This window comes from Dipodomys merriami, unplaced genomic scaffold (genome assembly GCF_024711535.1).
Source record: "Dipodomys merriami isolate MVZ:Mamm:240054 unplaced genomic scaffold, mDipMer1.0.p SCAF_9, whole genome shotgun sequence".
NCBI lineage: Eukaryota > Metazoa > Chordata > Mammalia > Rodentia > Heteromyidae > Dipodomys > Dipodomys merriami.
The window spans coordinates 17,474,056-17,498,274 of record NW_027206512.1 but is presented as its reverse complement, the minus strand read 5'-3'; the positions used below and the strand labels follow the sequence as shown (position 1 = coordinate 17,498,274).

At 35.7% G+C, this 24,219-nt stretch overlaps 1 protein-coding gene across 2 annotated transcripts in view; it reads right to left on the bottom strand.

Moving 5' to 3' along the window:
• The window catches only part of Antxr2 (ANTXR cell adhesion molecule 2), a 131,753-nt gene that overhangs the window by 62,168 nt on the left and 45,366 nt on the right, over nt 1–24,219 (bottom strand). For both annotated transcript variants that reach the window (XM_070012987.1, XM_070012986.1), the window contains exons 11-12: nt 13,459–13,537; nt 9,124–9,219 (exon numbers count right to left, since the gene is read on the bottom strand). In XM_070012987.1, the coding sequence (XP_069869088.1) occupies nt 9,124–9,219; nt 13,459–13,537 (175 nt within the window). The remainder of the gene's footprint in view (nt 1–9,123; nt 9,220–13,458; nt 13,538–24,219) is intronic.

The window sequence follows — 24,219 nt, the reverse complement described above, 5'->3', positions numbered from 1 at the left end:
ACTGAAAATAATTGGATTTGGCTGAATCTTCTTTTAAATACTACAAAAAGCCAGGCACCAGTGGCTCATGCCTATAATCCTATCTATTCAGGAGGCTGAGCTCTAAGGATGGCAGTTTGAAGACAGTCCAGGCAGAAAAGTTCCCATGAGACTCTTATCTCTAATTAACCACTCAAAAACCAGAAGTGCTTCAGTGGCTCAGGTGGTACAGCACTAGCCTTGTAGACAAAGAGGCTCAGGGACAGTGCTCAGGCCCTGAGTTCAAGCCCGACAACTGACAAGAAAAATTAAATACTATAAAAGTGCTATTTATTTCTATTTAGCACTTATTTTATTCAGTCTTCATCTATCAATAAACATTCATTCTAGTTCCTAATATATTAGGAACTAAACGATGAAAAAAATCTATGATTTCTTGACATTTATTCAAGAGATAAGTACCATTAGAAGACTAAGATTTAAAATAATATTATACTCAAACAAAACTAATTTAAGACTATCAAACAATGGGTACATTTCCTTTATTATTATTATTAAGAGTATTATTATCACTACAAGTATTATTATTATTATTATTATTATTATTATTATTATTATTATTATTATATCAGAACAAGCCAGAAAAACCAGATTTGTCAGCAAGGTCAAAACCAACTAGTCATTCGTTTTTAAAAATGAACTCTCCTCAGCTTCCCAGTTTCAAGAAAGCCACTGTGTGTAACCACAAAATATTGGCATTATCTATAATCTTTGTCAGTTCTAAATGACTTCATCAAATTATTTCTATCTGCAACAGATTCTTTAAAACTCCCTCTCCATTCCTGTCTATCTTCCTGTACCCCTTCTTTTCTCTCTCCCTCTCTTCTCCCCCTTTTCTCCTTCTCTTCTATTAATTCCGCACCTTCCACAAACAAGTAAGAGTCTCTTGATACTACCAATGTAATGCTGCCAATTGTTCCTTCCCCAGCATTTTTCAGAGTTGATATTTTTATCCAAAAACACTAAGTTCCATGAAAACAATTTTCTGTCTTTCTTGCTTCTCATTGCATTTTCAGTATCAAGTTAATTATCCAATACAAATTAAACTTGCTAGGAAGTAAGGCAGACATTAAAAAAGGAAGTAGGCAGAGAGAAAATATGAGGGAGACATGAAGGAGAGGGAAAGCGGGAAAAGGAAGTGATGGGAAGCTGAAAAGGGACAGACAGGAAAAGAAAAACAGTATTCTTCCTATTCCATTCCCAACATAAATTCAGGGTTCTCAGGAGCATAAAAGTGTTGAGTATAACATTTTGAAAACACTCCAAAGGCACACAGATCCCAAAGTTCAATATTCTGAAAAAAAAAAATCCCACCAAATAGTAATTCAGCTATGTTTGCACTGCTGGAATAGAGAAAATCACTGCTTCACAAAGCAATTTGTTCCATTCACGCAGAATTAATCATTTGCAAGTATTTTCCCCAGATAAAGCCAAAGCTTCTCTCAGGCAGTTTCCATTTTTTAGTCCTGATTCTACAATGTGGAAACAGTCTGTCTCTCTGTCTGTATCTCTCTGTGTCTCTGTCCCTGTGTCTCTCTGTCTGTCTCTCTCAAACACACACACACACACACACACACACACACACACACACACACACACACACACTTTTTTCTTCTAAACAAGATGAATTCCAACCAGGTGCCAGTGCCTCATGCCTAAATCCTAGCTGAGATTTGAGGATCATGGTTTGAAGGGAACCTGGGCAGAAAAGTCCTTGTGAGATCTTATCTCCAATTAACCACTCAAAAAACCATAAGTGGGGCTGTGGCTCAAGTGGTACAACGCTAACCTTGAGCACAAATAAGTTCAGGGAGAATGCCCAGGCCCCACAACTAACAAAAGAAGAAAAAAGAAAAAGAAAAAAATCCCACTCTAGAATGCTAGAATGATTACCATATTTCTATTGAGGTTATCTACTTGGAAGCCAAATGTATCAGTCATTCCTCATGAAACGGATTTTAGTTATTTGGTGAACTTTTCCATTTCTTTAGTATGTATTCAGCTAGTTAATATATGGAATGGGAGGGCTGGTGCATATGGTGATAATTATGGGCACACATACCAGTCCCATTCCACAAAACCATGGAGTCTGTTCTTCTTGAAAAGATATGAACAAACTTGTTCTTTCTGAAATTTTGTATGAGTAAAGTCATGATCTGTTGTAAATTGAAAGTGATTTTGAAGTCCTGGCAAGTGTATTTTTTACATTGTTAATAATGAAAACAAAGCCCTTAAAGTTCTACCTACTTTAAGCCTCCATCTAGTAAATTCAGAGACACAACCGTCCTACAACAACAAAACAAGAGGTGAGACACATGTGTGCCATCCTTTTTAGTTATAACAACCATCCTTTATCAGCATCGTCGTGTGACAGACACTCAATTTGTCTCTTATTTTCATAAACCTGTGCATTTGCTATGCTTATCTCTATTTCAACTAGCGAGAACGAAGATTCTAATTTCAATAATTGTCCAAATACAAAGAGAAAACATGGATTCAGGTCCCTCGACCTCCAAAACTCTGAGCTCAACTTATGCCATATGACATGTCTTTAAAATAAATATTTAGACTGCCAGATTTTTTGAGCCGTTGTTACTTATTTGGATGGATGGGCTACTTCTTAAATGACAGAAAATCCAAAGTTATTTAAAGCTCGTGATAAGTATGTAAGACTTAATCATCATTTTGGAGGAACAAAAAATGTTAACAATGATGCCTAACATCACTCACCTAGAAATTCTGGTTGAGAAAATAAAATGGTTTCCTTGTGAGGCTTCAACATGCTTTGTCTCTCCATTCTAACACACCAACCTCATAAATAACGAGAGAGGGTGAAAATAATCTGGGGCCAAATGGCTCCAAATCCAAAAATGGCAAAAAATCTGTGCTATACTAACATTCCTACATTTCAGTAAAACTAGTTCAAGAGAAAAAGAAAGCTTAATGTTGTCCAAATACATTAAAAATAACAGTCATGAGAATCCCATTCTTATATTAAATAGTGGAAGAACACATTCATTTCAGAATAGGATGTATTCATATGCACCATATTTTATGAGAATTTGCAGATTTTAAAAGGCATAATATTGCCTACTTGCCAGGGTTTTTTTTTTCCACTTTGCATCCTTCAGCTCTGTATTGAAAATTCTGGAAAACACTTTCACCACTTTATGAACCATATGCAGAGTTTGATTCTTCTCCAATTTTTTTTCATTTGTTATTATCATCATCAGGGAGGATTACATCTCATCTACTTAGCTGCTAGAATGAAGATTTCAGTTTGGAGAAGAGCCGATTTCTTTTTTTTAAAAAAAAAAAAGGAAAAAGTTAGCTGCTTGAGGCAACAGTCCTTTTGATCTGCTCATTAACACTTTTCAAATGTTCGAGTGATATGGGCATTCTTTGCGCTAGAAAATGTCAGCACTGGAGCCTGCAGCCAGCTTGATGTGATCATATGTTCTGATATTCAGAAAAAAGTGAAAAGAGCTGTCAACATTGAACTGCTTTGGAATTAAAAAAAACAGATACTGTACAATGATTGTAAATCAAGTAGTATTTCAGAAGCAAGTCTTGCTAGTGACAAAGAAATGTCCAATTCATCAGAGATATCAGCTAAATGCCTAAGAGACTTTAGACAAGAGAGAACACATACTTGGTGTTCACAAGTCATTTTTTAAAAATATATGTCTGTCTTCCTTTCATTCTTTTTTTTTCTTCTGATAAGAGCAGAGGACTAGAATAGTCCATTTCTTCTGAAGTATGTAAACACAAAGCTTATTATATTTGTACTTGGGAAGCCTCTCTTTTATGAATTCCATAGGGTATCATGTTTTCAACATCCAGACCAAAATAGGGTTCAGGCTATCTCATTTTTTTTCCTTTCCTTTTGGCAAACTCACCAATGGTCAATGACTACTTTGCAGAAAATAAGTCAATGACCAGAAATGTGGGCAAAATTACAATGTGAAATGCCAACTGTGGTCTGGGAAGAATGGTGTGAGAGAGTATCCTGCCAAGAACTAAGTAAAGATGCTGCTGTCAGAGCAAATAAACCAAGGCAAGGAAGAATTTGATACCCTGGTTCATAAATGATGTTCTGTTGGAAAGCATCACCATGGAAGCGATATTTTCAAACATCACAGTATATTTCAATGAGGCACCCAAACATAAATCATTTTAATTAATGGTGCAAGGAAAGCATATTAAAATTAAACTACTCCTGTTTTATTGGCCATTCAAAAAAAAATCAGGCTGCTCTGAAGGTAACTTAAGAAAAGACACCACACCAGAAGTCCTCCTCAACAATAATGAAAAATGTTATTCTTCTTTAGCAAGAGCAGCACAGCTATTGTTGGCTAAGAAAATGATTCTAGACTGCATCATTGTGAACCTCAACTTACAAACTGGCCTTTAAAAAGTTAAGTTTAAATGGTCTTCTAAACTAAGATTCATAAGACGTTTTTGCAATGTCCTACATGTACTGAAGCAATGTGAACTTTTAATCCCCTGAGGCTAGAGAAGTTTGGCCAAGGACACTGAGGCTGAGTGAATATTTGTCATTTTTAGCATACCAGAGATTTGCAGCTCTCTAACCATCATGACCACTGAAGAAAGCCTTGATTTCTCACAAGTCTAGCCTTGCATCTGTAATGTGGTGTAGTAGCATTTAGTTATGTCAAAGGATGTATCTCTACCAAGGTCATTGTTGCTATCCTGATGAGTGAGACAACCTACCATAAACTCAGCATATCCTCTGCTAAATAATAATGAAAAGCTACATTTTCTGATATCACATTCATCATTCAGTACATAGTAAGTTTTCGTATAACCCTCCAATCTTCTTTTAAATTTAAGAAGGAAAGAAAAGGCTCTACTGATATCTTTGTTAAAAGGAAAACAGTTATGGAGGCTGAATGTGAAGATACTTGATAAGTAGGGCACAAACTTACACAGATGGTAAGAAATGGCATTACATAAAAAGAAGAAACTTAGCCAAGCACCAGTGGATCACAGATGTAATCCTAGCTACTCATGAAGCTGAGATCTGAAAATTGTGGTTCAAAGTCAGCCCATGTAAGGAATTCTGTGAGACTTTTATCTCCAATTACCACAAAAAACAGAAGTGAAGCTGACTCAAGTGATGGAGTATTAATCTTAAACACAAAAACTCAGAGACAGTGCCCAAGCTCTGAGTTCAAGCCTCAAGACCTACACACACACACAAAAAAAAAACCCTAAAAAACAAAAAAGGAAAACAAAAAGATGAAGAGAAGCTTTCTACTTACAGGGGAATTTAAAAGTCACTCTCTAGTTTTTCAAGAGATTCAATGGGTTTGTATCTAAATTTGAATACATATATACTGTTCATTTTTGCTAGCAATATTACCCTGAAAAACCTTCCAATAGATCCCTGGTGTGGAATAATTCTAGTAAAACAGATGCTTTAGACACTTCTGAAAATTGTAAACACATTTCATCCAAAAAAGTTACTCAGATGCAGAAAATGTATTTTATTCCGTCAATAAAGTATTCATATACCTACTTCACACTTATTCTTCCCAATACCAAAGGATTATTCTAATTCTATATTGTAAAAATTCAATAGCTCTATTCAGTGCTTTCCAACTCAGGAATATCAGATGATTCGGAAAACACATTCAGTTCTCATTGATCTTATAACAAATTGTTACAAACTTAGTGCTTTAAAACAACAGAAATACATGCATTTTATGTTGCTTCTGGAAGTCAGGATTCTGAACTGAATCTTTTAGGGTTAAACATCAGGTATTAGCAGATCCGGTTCCTTCTGCAGCTTCAGAAGGCCATATGCTCCTTGTCTTTTCCAGCATTCCTTAGCTTGTGGCTGCATCACTAATTTGTTTCTACTACCCATCTCCTCTTCCACTGTCAAGTTTTCTTCTGCATTCCTGTTATAAAAACTCATGACTGCATTTAGGATCTACCCAGTCCATCCTGAACAATCTTCATATCTCAAAAACCTTCATTTGATCTCATCTGCAAAGCCATTTCTGTCATATCTGGTTACATTCATGGATTTTAGAGATAAAGTCCTGGAGATATTTAGGAATCTTTATTGATCTGACCAAAGGAGCCTTTTCCATATTGCACTGATCTCTGCCATGTCTCGATCCACCCACGCTTTCCTTTCTGTGAGAGTCCATACTATCAAAAGCTTGACAGCCACTGCTTGAAAGACTTTGTGTTACTGAGGTAGAAGAATAAATAACTCTGAAAAATCAAGGTCCAAACTGTAAGTCATAATATCATCCCTGAATTGTTGATAGATTCCTATGTAATTTTATTCTCTGAACAATACATTATTTGATCATTTCCTAAATTATTATCCACTGTATCTTATTTCAAAATAGTATATAAGATATCAAATCACTGAACTGGGAACATGAGACATATATTGATGTTTCTGTTCAAGACAGGTCTTGATAATCACTCTTAAGCAGATCATGTCTGTGGAGGGGCACAGTAGACACCTTCTAAATGTGCCTAAGAACAGAGGCTATGAGCTTCTTGAGCAGGTTTTAAGTGAAAGAGAGGGGTTTAAATACTTAGTGACTGTACTTAAAATATATTCAAATACAAAGAAATGCATATAACACCAAGCCAAAACAAATGTTATTTAATTTCCCAGTGTTAAAATGTCTGTGGGCTTGGAGGTATGATTCAAGTGGTAGATTGTTTGCCTGGAAAGAATGAGACCCTGAGTTCAGTCCTTAGTACTAAACACACACACACACACACACACACACACATACACACACACACACACACACACACACACACACACACAAAGTTACATTATCAGTAACCGTATACAATCAAAATCATATTATCTGTAGTATTTTAATGCTGCTAAAAATGATTTAAATGGCCACCCTCTAATTTCATCCTTGTACAAATGTATTCTGTAAAAGTAGCAAAACAAACATCCTGCAATTGTACTGCACCACCAGTTTTAAATACTCAACAACTTTAAAAAAAAATCAGTTCCCCTTTCCTGTTCTTTTCATCGATTCTTTTTTTCATTTTTCTCCAGCCACTTCCATTCTCTCTTTTTTGTGTGTGTGTGTCCGGTCGTGGGGCCTGAACTCTGGGCCTGAGCGCTGTCCCTCAGCTCTTCAGCTCAAGGCTAGCGCTCTACCACTTGAGCCACAGCGCCACTTCTGGCTTTTTTTGCTTACGTGGTGCTGAGGAATCGAACCCAGGGTCTCAGGCATGCAAGGCAAGTGCTCTACCACTGAGCCAACTTCCCAGCCCCACTTCCATTCTCTTTAAGACTCAATCACCTATACTTTGCTAGAAATACTTTGCTCTGCCCATAATAAGTTGAACTGCCACTGACTTCTCACTTCAATTGTCAATAGAACTTTGTTGGACAGTCTTAATTTCCATCAAGACCAGAAATGGGCACTAGTGTACAGCAAATAAAAACTCTTTTCATGCAGTAATACAGAACATATTTGTCCACTGCCTTCTTGGTGTCCCTGGGATGATTTCGGGGTTCATAAAAGAAATGAAAGGCCTTCCTTCATAGGGTGCTCAAGAATGCTAGCCACCCTAAAACAGCCATATCTAGGATAATCAAGATTAGAACAGGAAACAGCATACACTGCTAAGGCAGGAAATTGATTAGATCAGCAAAGAGACAGGATGTTGCCTGTCTGTCTTTGAGTTAACTCTATGCCTCCTCCACAGGCCAATTGCTCTGAGTTAAAGGATTGTAAAGTTGCTTCATGAAAGGAGACTGAAGTAAAATTAATAATAAATATAGGGGTAATACTAAATACTACAGAAATTGCAATTAAACTGAAATCAGTCAGTAAAGGTGAAGGAGGGAAAGGAAATCTAGTAAAAGCACGCAAAGCACTACTATGATCTACAGAATATAAAGTTCTACATAATGTGCTTTTAATAAAGGGAACACTTTCATGTGGTAGGTATACTTTGAAAAAGGCCTTGTTTGAGATAACCTTTTCTATACAACCTGCATTATCTAAATTGGATGAATTGAAATATATTGAACTGTCTTAATTTACTACCCTGTAATAGACAGAGTAATGCCTCCAGAAAGTGGTCCATCACTTAAATCCCTGCTATTGTGAATAGATTGCCTTACACAGCAAAAAGGGATTTTGTAGAAGTGATTAAGATTAAGGATCTGGAGTTGGGAGATGATCCTGGATTATCCAAGTGGGTCCAACCTAATCCAGGGCTCCTTAACATTCGATGGTCTTTCCCAGTGAGGTTCAGACTCAAGGGGGAATGTGACAACAGATGAACCATCCAAAAGATTTCAATGCTGCTAGCTTTGAAGATGGAGAGGATGTGGCTTCTTGAAGATAAAAAGATAAGGAGGTTGACTCTTCCTTAGAGATTTAGAAAGAGCTACATCCCTCATATTCTTTCACTCCAGTTAAGTCCAGTAAGACCCATGTCAGAGATGTAGTTACACACATTAGATAATATAGTATTGTTTCCTTATACTACCAAATTTGGGACAACTAAAGAACTAATATTGGCTTCTAATCTTTCACCAGGCTATATACAAACATGAAAAAAAATGACACAAATGAAACTTAACCTAAAATGACTATTCAACAGAAACCCTAACATTAGCATTATGCTTATATCTAAAATGTTTCTTTTTCAGAGACAGAGCAGATTTTGAAATAGGTGATCCCATGAAGAGAAAATAAAACATTCAGTAAGCACTTAAATAAAAACAATTGTGGCAGATTACCTACTTCTCTCAATGAATCCAACAAGAAATGATCATTAGTTTCATAGAATTTTCCTTGTGTTTGAGTACTTCCCTGACACTTCTCAACCCTTCCTCCCATAAACCTGATACTGACACATTTTGTAAAAGATGAACTTTTATGATAGATATTTTCTCCATGTTTTTTAGAACTCATTACAGCAACATAATAACTGAAATTCTAGTTGCTAACTGTGAAACTGCATAGGGTCACATATATCTCAGATTTATTTTATGTCCTAGTGATTAAAAAAATAACTTAAAAAGAATTACAAATATTTCTTACTCACCACCTTGCAGCAAAGAGGCCAAAACCACCACATCAATCCAATGCCCAGAAGTAATAACAACACCAGAATAGCAATGAGGGCCGCGATCCCATTAGACTACAGTAGGCAAGAGAAAATAAAGTCTCAGCAAGGCTTAGGACAAAAATCTTACATGCATATTACTGTAAATAAACAGAAATTAATACACATAGCATCAAAATGTCAAACCACATTTTAGCAATTTTAATTATCTCAAATTATTTAAATTTTATAAATTTCTTTCTACTACATTATACATATATATGTATATATGTACACACACGTCAGGTTAAAATATAAAATTATAAATACAAAATCTTCCAAAATGTTACAGACTTTCAAATATGTCTTTTTAACGTAGAAAAATGTAGAAGAAAAAAGTCACAATTTGGAGTTACAGAAATGGTTTTATAGGGATTTTTGTGTCTTAGTGAGCATTGTATTGGTTCAAGCAGTATGGTATAGCTAGGTATGAGCAGCTCCGACCTATAATGCTATACTCAAGAGGCTGAGATCTGAAGATTGCAGTTTGAAGCCAGATTCTGACAGGAAAGTCCATGAACTTTTATCTTCAATTAGCCACTAAAAAGCCAGAAGAAGAGTTGTGCTCAGGCAGTAGAACAGTAACGCAACAAACCTCAGGGATTGTGCTCAGGCCCTGATCTGTGTGTGTGTGCGCGCACACACACACACAGACACACACACACACACACACACACACACACACACACACACACACACACACACATACAGATCACACATATTCTGCATCACGTAGCCATTATGATAAAAGGTGTATATCCTATGAAATTTCTCCCTATGAAATTTCTTCCCCAATATCAAGGTCAAGCATATGTCTTGAGATATAAGAGCCCAGTAACCATATAATGTTCCATTGCTAAATTAGGAAGCTTCATAATCTGATTCATGCAGCCCTAAGAATTGAGAATGTCTGGAATACCCAGTAACATTCCTACCAGGCCCAGCACTTATTGAAATAAATGCTCATTCTTTGTGCATTACAATTGTGAAAAAAGATTGCTATAAATACTTACTTCCCTTTTTCTTAGAACTTAACACTCCATGTTCACAAATAAGGGCAGGCAACTATTGACCACAAATCTGATAAAAGTTTAGTTGTTACTTTGTACTTTTTGTGCAAGAAAGGAACAGGAAATTTCCATGAACAGGAAATTCAGAAAATTGTGCTGACACTTGGAATATATATAAAGTAGAATGGCTGGTACTTTGTACCTATTAAGGATAGGTACTAAAAATTCTTGGTTTTCATTCACTATAAAATGGCTCTATAAGTAAAACTGACAAAACCACAGATACTTCCTGATAAAAATGTACATTTATTATAATAATATTATCATCTTTAATTATTCCAAAAATGGTCTCAAAAAATTGAAAGTACAACCTATACATGTAATCTTTATTATATTAAAGTCAAGTGTGATAGAAAATAGGCTTAGAGGAAGACCATAATTTAAATCAGCCTGACCTTGACATGTCAAGACTGAGATACAGTCTCTAACTTTAGCTCAGTTAATTGGATATCAAATCCATTTCCTTTGTTTTGGCTCTCAGGGCCATTATCAGAAAATAGAAAGTCACAAAAGGGAAATCATATTATTGTTCATATAACTTTATAAACAAATTTAGGAAAGGTCAAATACATAAGCTTCAGGCTTGTGATTAGACATCATACTATTACAAACAAAACTAAAGAGGAAGTGGAGTTAGGAACTAAGTAAAATAATACCCAGGTCTGCATCATGGGAAGAAATGAAGCTTTTCATTTCTACTCAGGACAGACCTCAGGTCAAAAGAATCCTAATTCAACATGTGATTGATACTTTTATTTAGCAAAATTGAATAAATATGATTGGAAAGCTGAAAGCATTTTTTATTCAACTAGAAAATATCTGATGATCCCCATGCTAGAAGGGTCTTCACATAGCCCACAAGTGACAGAGCTAAACCTTAAAGAAATAGCTGCAAATGTGAAAAGAGTGGGAGAAGACCCAACCGAACACCTGAAATGGGGAACTAACTGCACTGGCCACGTGGCTCTTCTTTAAAATTACTAGGCACTGTCTCACTTTAGGCTTTATCCTGGCAACTCTTTCTGCATGGAATATTCTTCCATCTGATGGTGTTCAAGGCTCAGTCCTTCACCTTCCTCAAGTCTTGACTCAAAGCCCATCTCAGTGAGAACTATCTTGACCCATTCTTTAATATTATTCCTTGACCGCCCCCTCTCTCTTCTCTTCTCTTCTCTTCTCTTCTCATCTTTCCTCTCTCTTACCCTTTCCATCTCTGACACAGCCCATATACCTTTTTATGAAATCACTTCGCTATTAAATTACTCCTATCTCTCTTACCTTTCTAAGAAGTAACAAGACTTAGCTAAGACTTCCTTATAAGCAATCTATAAACTCTGGATGAATCATTCAATCTCAGCTTCTTGCATAAGGCTGAAAGACAAGAAAAAAAGACTTTTCCTGCTTTGGGAAAAGAGGTCTAAACAAAAGACAACTGCAGATGAAGAATAAGAAGGAGGAAGAAAAACACACCATTTTAGTGAACTAAGCATTGAGAAAACTACACACAACAAATGTTTGTGACTTCAACGAACCACATTGTAGAAACTAGAAAATCTACACATTACAGCATCCAGGAAAACCTACAAATTGCAAAACATACTACAGACAACATTTTAAAATAAAAAACTATTTCCAAAATAGAAAGAATAAACATTAAAACGATCTAGAGAGTTCAAAAATGACACAAGAGTCCACCTGGATTCACTTATCCCGGTGACAAAGGCTTGTAATGACAAACACAACTGGCTTTGCACTGGAGATAAAACACTATAGTGTTTTATTTTGATTCTTAAGTGGGAGTATCTCCTAAATTAAAAATAATAAAATCATGAGATTTGAGAAATCTTAAATTTTGGTTCTGGTCCTTAAGAAGACAGGAATTTTTTCCCTCCCTTCCTCCCTCCCTCCCTCCCTCCCTCCCTTCCTTTCTTCCTTCCTTCCTTCCTTCTTTCCTTCCTTCCTTTCCTCTTTCTTTCTTTCCTTTTCTTCCTTCCTTCTTTTCTCTTACTTTCCTTCTTTCTTTCTTCCTTCCTTCCTTCTTTCCTCCCTCCTTCCCTTTCTCCCTCCTTCCCTCTTTCCCTCTCGGCCTGCCTTCTTTCCTTCCTTCCTTCCCTTCCTCCTTTCCTTCCTTCCTTCCTTCCTTCCTTCTTTCTTTCTTTGGTTTTTCTTTTTTCTTTCTTCTTTTCCTTCCTTTCTTTCTTCTTTCCTTCCTCCCTCCCTCCCCTCCCTCTCTCTTTCTTTCTTTTTTTAATGTACAGTATATGTGTGCATGTACACACACATACATGCACATGTACACTTGTGCACACCAGTCCTAAAACCCTGGGCCTGGGTGTTATTGCTGAGCTTTTTGCTCAAGGCTAGCACTTCTGGCTTTTTGGTAGTTAACTGGAGATAAGAATCTCACTGAGTTTCCTGTGATAGCTGAGCTCAGCCACTATCCTCAGATCTCAGCCTTCTGAGTAGTTAGGATTTTAGACATGAGTCAGCAGTACCTGGCCTGATTTACATTTCTTAATGAGGAAAAGGTACTTAAAAATAGTAGCCACATACTCATTCCAGTTAAGTAGTTCTTGTTTTCATGTTCTACAGTTTTATATCAAAGCTTTCCCTAAGTTCAAAAACTTAAATGTGTGGAAACAATACTGTCATATGAATCACATTTATATTTTAAAACATTGCATTTTAGGCAATAAAAATCAATAATCTCAACTAAAATACAGTTTTCAATGTAATTTAAGATACCAACAAGATATCAAAATCAAATTTATTACTTCTATGAGAAAGCACCCACAATTAAGATGCACAAAATACGAAGTCAGACATTAAGATACACTAATAGTTTGAAACAGGATATACTAATTCTAATCTTCACAGCAGAAAATCATTTCTACATTTTTTTCTAAGAAATGTACCATCTCTAATTCTTTTATCTGGATTTTCAATATGATTTTTGACCATCTCTAATTCTTTTATCTGTATTTTCAATATGGTTTTTGAACTGTGGAGCAACCAAGATCAAATATTTACCAAATTAAAATTCCTTTCAAACAAAGTTAAGTTAAAAAAGCTAAAATACATTCTATGTAAGTTTTTACTTGTGATATTCTCAAGTGGTATTCTTTGTTCCTTTTTCATTGTAGTAGTCAACAATATGGTAACTCTTAAGACTTTCTAGATAGAGTTAAACTAACTTTTTACTTACACATTGTGTAGCTGTGATTAATATTGAGCTTGAGATGATAGACTTTCCTCCATTAAAGCTCACTGAAACATTAAGAGTTCTAGAAGACAAATGAATAAACAATGATAAAAAATAAATTAGAAAGCATAGGATTGTAGGAGAGCCTTATCTTCTTATATAATTTAAAACTGGCCAGAAAATATATTTATAAAGTAAGGATCCTTACTTTTGATCATTTATTTCAATTTTTTCTTCTTTAGTAATATAATCCAATAGCCTTACTTGACTTAATTTTTCCTTCTTAAAAGCATTAGCATGAATAGTAAAATTAAGAAAACTCCTTAAGCTAGAGAAATAAAATCTCTTTCAGATTCACAAAAACCTAATTCAGGGGAAAATCCTTCAATCCAACTTACCTTATTTTTCCCTATCTCTAGATATTACTATCATCAAAGAACAACTGTTTCAGAACACAAAATTTGAAATAATATGCCATCAAGTAAAGAAATACAGAGAAAATACAAATGAAAAGGGGAAAAATGAAGAAAAACAGGAGAAACGATGAATGGATTTGTTGTACAACAGTTTGAGGATATTAAGACAAAAAAATTATAGACTCTAAAGAGAAACCTAAGTTTATGATCTCAGGATATTAAAATATCCACACAAGAATAAAAAAAAGGAACAACTTTTTGTTCCTGGCTAAAAAGTATTAAGTGTTGAAAAATATCTCTCATTTGAAAATATAGCTTCAACCAATAAGTACAATTTTTAAATTCAGGTCCTGTTAATTTATTACTTAAAATCAGTCCAGAATCTATATCTTAAATGAATAATACCTATAATAAGACAAATAACAAGAAGATGTTAAGGTATGTTAAAGAGATGCCACTGTGCTCTTCCTGTAAGCAGCCTGAGGTGACCTGTGAAAATGGCTCACTACTCTCCAGAACCAGAAAACCCACAAAATCATGTAAGTCACGAGGTTCAAATCTTCATATTCACTTTAAGAACACCAAAGACAGAGACCAGGCCATCAAGGGTGTGCATATCTGAAAAGTGACCAAGTATCTGAAAGATATCACCTTAAAGAAGCAATGTGTGCCATTCTGGCATTGCAATGGTGGAGTTGGCAGGTGTGCCCAGGCCAAACACTGGGGCTGGACACGGGGTCGGTGGCCCAAAAAGAGTGCTGAGTGTCTGCTGCACATGCTTAAGAATGCAGAGAGTAATGCAGAACTGAAGGGTTTAGATGTAGACTCCCTGGTCATTGAACACATCCAGGTGAACAAAGCACCTAAGATGCACTGCCGAACTTACAGAGCCCATGGTAGGATTAACCCATACATGAGCTCCCCCTGCCACACTAAGATGATCCTTACTGAGAAGGAGCAGATTGTTCCTAAACCAGAGGAGGACGTTGCACAGAAGAAAAAGGTATCCCAGAAGAAACTGAAGAAACAAACACTTATGGCGTGGGAATAAATTTAGCATAAAATAAATGCAAATAAATGTAAAATAAAGAAATACCACTGTTCCAAACCATTTTATAAAGTATATTACCATTTAATCAAAGCTATCTATTTACTAAAGCCAATGAGATTTTGCTAGTCTGTACACTATTAGGTTTTTTTAATACTTCAAAGACAAATTCTCATAAAAATACTAAATAACAGGAATTGAAAGCCAGTAACTGCCTTAACTAGTTTGAATTTGTAGAATTTTGTTATTATAGTCTTTGTAATAGAAACAGGAAAATTTTCTTCTATTGTCAAATACTACTCATTATAGAAAAGACTAATCAGATGCAATATCAAGTTTCAATGATTATCAGAAATTTCAGTGACTATCAGAGAAGTGAAAGGAAAACTAGTGTTTGCGAGGAGCCAGATGATATAGGCATTTTATGGGCACCCCTTTGATTAATCTTTATTAAAAGCCTTTGAACTAAATATCAGTTTCAAAATCTTACAGATGGATCCCATATGAGATCTAGAATTACTATCTCACAGAAGGTAGTGAAAGCTCAAATTCTACCTAATTTATAATTCTTTCTCACATGCTACTGAGGAAATGCTGGGATGAAAACTTTTAAGGTACTTCCACCCTTAATATAATAGCTGGATTCATACAACAATAGACATAGGGACAGATACTCATGAAGTTCAAGCTACGTTCTTACTCAAAGTTCAGAAATACTCCTATTTAAAATATAATGAATACATTTCAAAAAATTAATTTAAAAATGGTTTAAACTGGGTGCCAGTGGCTCACACTGCTAATCCTAGCTAACTCAGGAGGCTGAGATCTGAGGATCGCGGTTCAAAGCCAGCAAGGAAGGAAAGTCCATGAGACTCTTATCTCCAATAAACCACCAGAAAATCAGAAGTGGGTACTGTGGCTCAAGTGGTAGAGTGCTAGCCTTGAGCTGAAGATCTGGGGGAGAGTGCCCAGGCCCAGAGTTCAAGCCCCATGACGAAAGAAAGAAAGAAAGAAAGAAAGAAAGAAAGAAAGAAAGAAAGAAAGAAAGAAAGAAAGAAAGAAAGAAAGAAAGAAAGAAAGAAAGAAAGAAAGAAAGAGAAAGAGAAAGAAAGAAGAAAGAGAAAAAGAGAAAGAAAGAGAGAGAAAGAAAGAAAGAAAGAGAGAGAAAGAGAGAAAGAAAGAGAGAGAAAGAGAGAAAGATAGAAAGGTTTAGCTTGGTTAGCACTAGTGATTCATGCCTGTAATCCCAGCTACTCAGGACATCTGAAGACTGCAGTTTGAAGCCAGCCCAGGCAAGAAAGTCAGTGAGCCTCCTATCTTTAATTAAACACCAGTAAAGCCAGAAGTGGACCTGTGGTTCAAGTGGTAAAGTGCTAGCCTTGAGCAAAAAAAGGTCAGGGACATCACCCAGGTCCTGAATTCAAGCCCAGTTTCAGCACCAAAAAAGAAAAAAGAGAGAGAAAAGGGTTCAGCCAAATTTAGAAAAGAATGAGAATTTTGAGTGTTTATATCCAATTAACTGAATTTTTGCTCTATTCCAAAACAAAATGCCAAGTAGCCTATTTAAGAAAGGAAATTTAAACATAACTGCTCATTCAGCATAACTGAGTGCCTTGTTTTGATTTGTTTTGTTTTGATGACAAAGCATAACTGAATCCAAAGATAAGTTTTCTTTGTTCCAAAGTTCTCTAAAGTGTTTACTAGAAATCATTTGACAAGATAGGTCATGTTTTATTTGGGGGAAAGATTATTTTGATTCAGAATAATGCATGCTTGTTGGAGGTAATCTTACCTCCTCCACTTTAGAGGATTCTTCCCAATCTGGCAGTTAGATTTCACCAGAAAATAAACTGGGTGTTGCTGGGTCATGCTTCTAATCCTAGCCATTTAAAAGCTAAGATCTGAGGATCAAGGTTCAATGCTAGCCCAGGAAGACAAGTCCAAGAGACTCATATCTTCAATTAGCTAGCAAAAAGCCAGAAGTAGATGTGTAGCTCAAGTGGCAGAGCTTCAGCTTTGAGCAAAAAGCCAAGCAAGAGTTTGAATCCCAGAATTCAAGCCCCAGTATGCCCTTATGCACATGCACAGGGAATTTAGAAATGAACCAGTTCTCTGCTCAGAGAAACATTGACAACTTTCAGTGTTTACCAAACAGAATTAGAACATGAGATGTATTTTTAAATCTAAGTTCACTCAGTCTATGAAAATATGACTGGTATTAAGTAAAACAGACTTGGTATTAAGTATTAAATTTCCACAACTATGGAAATTTACTTGATTGTTCTGATATATGAACTTCATGGAAATAATAGGACATTTTCCTTCCTGACTATCTATAGTAGAGGCAATATCAAAAACAGCAACACTAATAATAATTACAGACTTTATTCACTTTTTACTATGATCAGACACATCAACTCATCTTTCCCATTTCATTCTCACAGTAGTCCAGTGAGTGCCACCCTAGCATTATTTCCACCTTCCAAATAAAGAAACTGAAGCTTAAAAACCAGATTTTTTTTCTGACTGTACACAGTCAAGAGAATTTGCTTCAGCACAGACTTTCAGTTCAAAAATTTTCTAGCTTACTCCCCACATAGTTGCTATAGGATCTTATTATTAATTTTTTCTCATGCATATTAATTTAATTCTCATGCATATTTATTTAATTTAATCTTCCTGTTTTTTAAAATATAGTCATCTATTCATAGTTATGAAACTGTATCACACTACTGTTAATTTTTCATTTCTCAATCTGAAAAATGAAGAAAATTATAATTATTTCAGTTATTCTGAAGGAAGAGCTTAATAAAATATGTTACTTCCTTCCTTTTTTTTTTTTTTTTTTGGTCAGTCATGGGGCCTGAACTCTGGGCCTGGGTGCTGTCCCTCAGCTCTTCAGCTCATGGCTAGTGCTCTACCACTTGAGCCACAGAGCCACTTCCAGCTTCCTTCCTTCCTATTACAGAACATCTTGGTTAAACTCAACATTATTGCTCTTTTGAGCTGCATGCCTAAATCTCATGCCTAAAACCATACTTCAACTTGGTTTGTGAATGTTTGCCAATAAATTCATCGAATACTCATGCTTTTACTAGTTAAATGAGCAAATATATTTTAATTGCCTACAATAGCAATAATAACTTATAAAAATTGCTCAAAATATGCTGTGCTTAGTAGCAGAGCTGCAATAGCAAAAGAAATTAAGTGTAATTAAATGGAAAACAAATAGACAATTACAATGGAGTAGTTAAATAAAATACATAGTCACGCGGTGGTATTAGAGGACCTTGTGAGAGGAGAGCTTATCAAAATAGGCTTACCATAGTCACCTAGAAAGAATGGTCAGTAATCAGGAAATGCAATTTTAAAAGTGCCCATGCACACTGAGCATCTTGCTTGCTTAAGCAAGAGAACAGCATAGGACAATCAAGTAACTTCATGTCATTTGAAATACCAGGATTGTAAGTGTAAGAATAAGGGAAAGAAAAGTGGTCAAAGTTATAGGAGCTTTAAACTACAACAGAAATATGGCACAAATTAGATTTCACAAATACCATTCTTGTTCATACTTGTACATATAAGGCATGATTCAGAATAATACAGTTTTAGAGTACAAAGATCAGCTAAGAAAGTCTCTTGTCTACTGGTCAATGGTGGCTCACATTGCCTAGCTACTAAAGAGGCTGAGATCTGAGGATGGAGGCTTGAAGGTAATCAGGGCAGATAAGTCGGTGAGACTCTCATCTCCAGTGAACTTCCAAAAAAGCTGGAAGTGGAGCTTCTGAATATTTAAATGGTAGAGTGCCAGGCTTGAGCAAATAAGCTCAGGGACAGTGCTCAGACCCTGAGCTCAGGCCCAGAAGAGACAGAGAGAGAGACAGACAGACAGACATAGAGAGAGACAGAGAAACAGAGAGACAGAGAGACAGAGGAAGAAGAGAGAAACAGAAAAAGAGAAAGGGGGAAAGAGAGGAGAGAGAGAGAGGAAAAGAAAAGAAAGTCTCAGTCTATTTTGAGTAAGAACTTAAGTAGAACAGAATCGGAGCAATGAGGGCATGGGGAAATGAAAACAGACATTAAGGGGAAGAATGAAGAGGACATGGGTATCTGAAAATAGAAGGTGAAGACAAAGGGATAAAGATGACTTAAAGGCTTTTGTCTTACAAGTAACTGACTATTCTTGTAAAGGAAACATGAAAAGGAGCAAATTTGGGCAAAGAGTCATGACTTCTTTTTATAAGTTTAGCATGCCTATTGGGAAATCCAATTTCCTAAGTAAACGTTTGTATAATAGATAACTGGATAGTGGACTTACTGATAAAGAGAGGATCTGGAGATTTGCAGCTCATCAGCAAGAAAAAGAAGCCTTTGAGAAGAGGAATTTATGGTTCAAGACACCAACCATGATGAAACTGACAGCTAAAGGAGTCTAAGAAGAAAAGGAACCTGGGACAACTTCTGAGAAAAAGTAAGCAGGAAAAGAACTCATGAAACATAGAGAAGTTTTTTTTGAGACAGACAGATTGGACCAAAATACAGATGATTCAGGGAGATAAAGGGACATTAAGTTTTTCTTTTTCTACATATTGGTTCTACATCATTTAACATTTGTTATAAACAATCTTAAGCTATTATTGTTCCATCCTAGGAATAGTTTCTAAGTGTTTTTCATGTAAACTGGTACTTAATAATGATAAACTACATACAAAAATAAATACCAAATTCATCTACAAGAAAAATTAAGGGAAAAAAAGTGTTTAAACAGGGATACAAGTTGACCCATTGTAACAATGAGATGTACCAGACACTATGCTGAAAAACGAGCTTTACAACTTTGGGGGGGGGGAGTAAGTTGTGGAGGTGGGAGAGAAGGGATGGTAGGGGAAAAACAAAGGAGGAGGCAACAATGCTTGATAAGAAATGTACTCATTATCTTGGCCATGTGATTGTAACCCCTCTGTACAGTATTTTCACAATAAAAAACTTATAAAAAAAGAAAAATTAAATAGCAGGGTAGTCATTCAACTGAATAAAAAATCAGTAAGTCCTAGTAACCACAATATTTTTATTTAATACCTAATAATTTACGATTGTTCCAAAATAGGAGAAGGCCTCTGTGAAATATGTCAGATCCTTTCTGATCTGAGATTTCATACATGGTTGAGATTTCCCAACACAGTCACTTATTTGCAAAGTATATTTGCTACTGGCTTTATGTATATCCAGTAGATCTTCATTTTATGATCCACTAAAAAGGATGAAAACATTTAATAAAATTGTGAAAGACATTTGCTTGAAGTAATAAATAATTTATGTCCAATTTGCACATACTGAAAATTAAACTGGCAACTACTCAAAAAGTTATTAAAATTATGGTGACTTAAGATATTTTGAAACCAAGTGCTACCATATTCTGAAGAGCTTTTTTTAAGTTAGCTTGATGAACAGCAAAGACGTAAGTTGAGCAAGGAAGCTTCATATTTGTGAACAGTTGAAATTTTTCACTTCTAGTTGTGCGTAGATTTGTGAATTAATATTTTGTCTAAGGATATTTTCTTTAATGTGGTTAAAAGATTCTTGAATTAAGCAATTTTTAGATAATGTGCATAACTAGAACACTATATATAATAAATATTACAGCCATTAAGATTATTAGATTTCAGGAGAAAAAAATATCTTAAGTCAAAGATATATTAAATGTCACATCTAAACTTGTGTTATGAATTTTTTCATATTACATTGAAAATCTCATTTTGAATGAATTTTAATAAAATAGTATAAATGTGTTGGAAAACAATCACTCCATTTTAATGACATTCATTTAAAAAATGTCAACATTTTAGTAATAATAAAAATGTTGATAAAAGAAAATTTTAAACTAATTATGTAAGCACATGCTTTTAAAAAAATATCCTCTTCGGTATCATATAGACAATGCTCTATGAACACTTTACATTTACCATAGAGTTCATTATCAATTCTAACTTTTAGAGAGCTCTTAAATGAGTCGAAATATGCTTCCCTTTACCTTACACTTTTTCTCCTTTCTTCAAAGGAATAAAGAATAAGTCAAAGATGGATACTAACGACTCACACCTATAAACCTAGCTTCTCAGGAAGCTGAGACCTGAGGATCTCAATCAGAAGCCCGACAGAGCAGAAAAGTCTGAGACTTTCTCCACTAAAACTACCAAAAATGCCAGAAATGGAGCTGTGGTTCAAGTGGCAGAATGAATGCTAGTCTTGAACACAATGAAAGTCAGGAACAGAGCTCAGGCCCTGAATTCAAGCCCCAAGACTGGAGCATGTGTGTGTGTGTATGTGTGTGTGTGTGTGTGTGTGTGCACGTGTGCACAGCAGTCAAATCATTTACAGGACATATTTTTTAGTGTTTTGGCAGAGCGAATGGGTCCTACCTGAATTGTGCCTTTCTGCAGTATTGTAAAATGTACTTCATTTGACATTTTCATGCATGACAAAATTTTGTGGAACCCTAAGATATGTATCCAAATGTTTTTTTCTTTCATGCGATTTTTTTCTAACACATCTATAAGATTATTTCTTTGTTGCTTTCTATGTCCCTCCCCCACAGTATAACCCCTGCTTTCACCGTATTTGATGTTGGTATAATTTGTGGAGGGAAAGGGGGAAAACAAATCGTTTAAATAGGGATACAGGTGGACCTGTTGCAACAATGAGAAATACAAGTCATTATGTCGAAAATGAACTTTACAACTTTGGTGTTGGGGGGGTGGGGGGCATGGAGGATTGAGTGGAGGGGTAGGGGTAGGATGGGAAGGGATGGGAAGGGGAAACAAAGGAGGAGGCTAGAATGCTTGATAAGAAATGTACTCATTATCTTGCCCATGTAATTGTAACCCCTCTGTACAGTATTTTCACAATAAAAAGAAAAGAAGAAAATTTAAAAAAAAATTTGTTGGCAATTCAACAAAATGACTGTGTACTCAACAGAATTATTATCACTTCCCCTCTTAAAAAACTATCTGGAACTGTGTATACTACTTAGGGTAGAGTTACAATATAGATTAGGTGAATTTATCACACTGATAAGTCTAATCAGAAAGCCACAAATTATGAGAAAGAAAAGATAAACATTCTCTTAGGAGAGAGACACAGAAAGGACCCTGAGCTTTACCCATTAGAACCACCAAGATTCTACTACATTCCAAGTGATGGAATAACCAATGTTCTTGTATCCATGACTGAAAAAAAATAAAGTTTCATTCCTTACCAAAGAGCCATGATGGGTGGGAGAAAGATGAAGTTACGGTTTTTAACACTTGCTACTAATACAAAGGAATTAGGGGATGTGTAGCTATGTATACACAAACATATAGGTACGTTTCTGTAAACAACAGAAGCTGTAATAAAAGAATTTAGTCAACCAAGAAAACAAGTGAAATTAATCAATTTGATTCCAGACAAAACAAGCCTGGCTTAATATTGAAAAAAAAAAAAAAAAAAACCAGGTTGCGGGAAATAAAAACATTTGATTTCGGGGCTGGGAAGGTGGCTCAGTGGTAGAGCGCTTGCCTTGCATGCATGAGGCCCTGGGTTCGATTCCTCAGCACCACATAAGCAAAAAGAAAAAAGCCGGAAGTGGCGCTGTGGCTCAAGTGGTAGAGTGCTAGCCTTGAGCTGAAGAGCTGAGGGACAGCGCCCAGGCCCAGAGTTCAAGCCCCATGACCGGACCCCCCCCCAAAAAAAAAACCATTTGATTTCTCTCACCCCTATTAAACACACTGTTCATCTCAGTGATTCTTTGGTATCAGGTAGTTAAATCATACATTGATACCCACCACCTCTTACTCAAAACACTCCGTTAAGTATCTTCCCACACTGCCTTTTAAGAGGACTAATACTATCATTTTCATCTGATTTAGATATTTACTTCATATTTGCCAGAAGATTCTGGCCAATGTTTTTGAAAGCACATTTAACTATACCATATGCCACCTTAAATCATCTCTATCAAACAAGCTGTAGGATAAGACTCCGGTTCGTTCTGTTCTGTTTCTCTTTCTTCACAATGTGTTTGTGTATATTTACCCAATTTGTTCTGTTCTTCTTGCCAAATTACAGGTTTGAGATCTCAACTCTTGCGGCGCAGCTGTGCTATTGTTGATGTCTTACAGAATAAGGGTCAGAGAATAAACACATGCTATAAGTTTGTGAGATACCTGAACATTATAAATTATGACGCTATTACTTTCAGATGGGGACAAATGGAAGGTAATTTTTCTTCAAACTTGAAAAAGGCATTTTGGTACCAACGAACTACAGCAAGAAATCCACTCGTAAATAATGTACAGCTTATGGTTGGTTAGGCAGTTTGCTTCATCCTCTGGTGTTTTCAAAGTAAAATGAGCCAGTAAAAGACAGAAAAAAAAACAGCCTCACCGCTACCCTGTATATACCTTCTTTCTGTTTAAATGCCTAAAAATCCACATCAAATAAGCATATATAATAAACATAGATCTTTCTCAAAACGAGTTCCTCAAAGTAGTCTCCTCGTAATGCTGGACAATCATATTTCTGAATAAGATCTGCTTGGGATCTTTTTAATTTTTGTTTATTCCATAATATCCATTTCTGAATGCTGAACAATATCTTATGGCACTGAGACATTCTTAGTTCCCTGTGTTCCCTGTGTTATTATCTTCATGTTAACTCTCTTTTAAATAGAAATCCACAAGCTCAATGTTTTTTTTTTCCAAAAAATAACCTTTTTATTAAAAGTGCAAATTTGGGTATAACACAAAGACAAGAGAAGACTTGCTAGAGCAGGCAAATGAAAAGAGGCACATGTCCATGGACCCAGCTCTGAGACCATGCATCTGGCTTTGAGGCTGCCCGTGTAGGGCTACTTCACCAGTGTGTTGTTAATTATTTAAGTGAGAGAACAGGGGGGCCCATCACCACATCTGTCACCCTCACACAGGAAAGACCTCTATTCATTGCTAGGCCAGATGTGTTTATTTGAAACATAGACTAACTAGCTATTTAATGGGTTTGAATCCTTAGCCAAAAGCTAATTAGGCAAACATATTAAGCATCAGTCACCTTACAAGGCTAAACTGTTTCAGTTGTGTTGGTTTTCATCCAATCTCATAAGCGCTCATCACCTACAAATGTATCTGAAGAAAATTCAAGGCAAAGAAAAAGGCCAAATTACCTGCAACATTCTAAGTAGAAAAAAATAATGATGTCCCCAAATACCAAATATGTTAATACATAAATTCTAAAGCTTTGTCTCACTGGTAGCCCATGCATGGT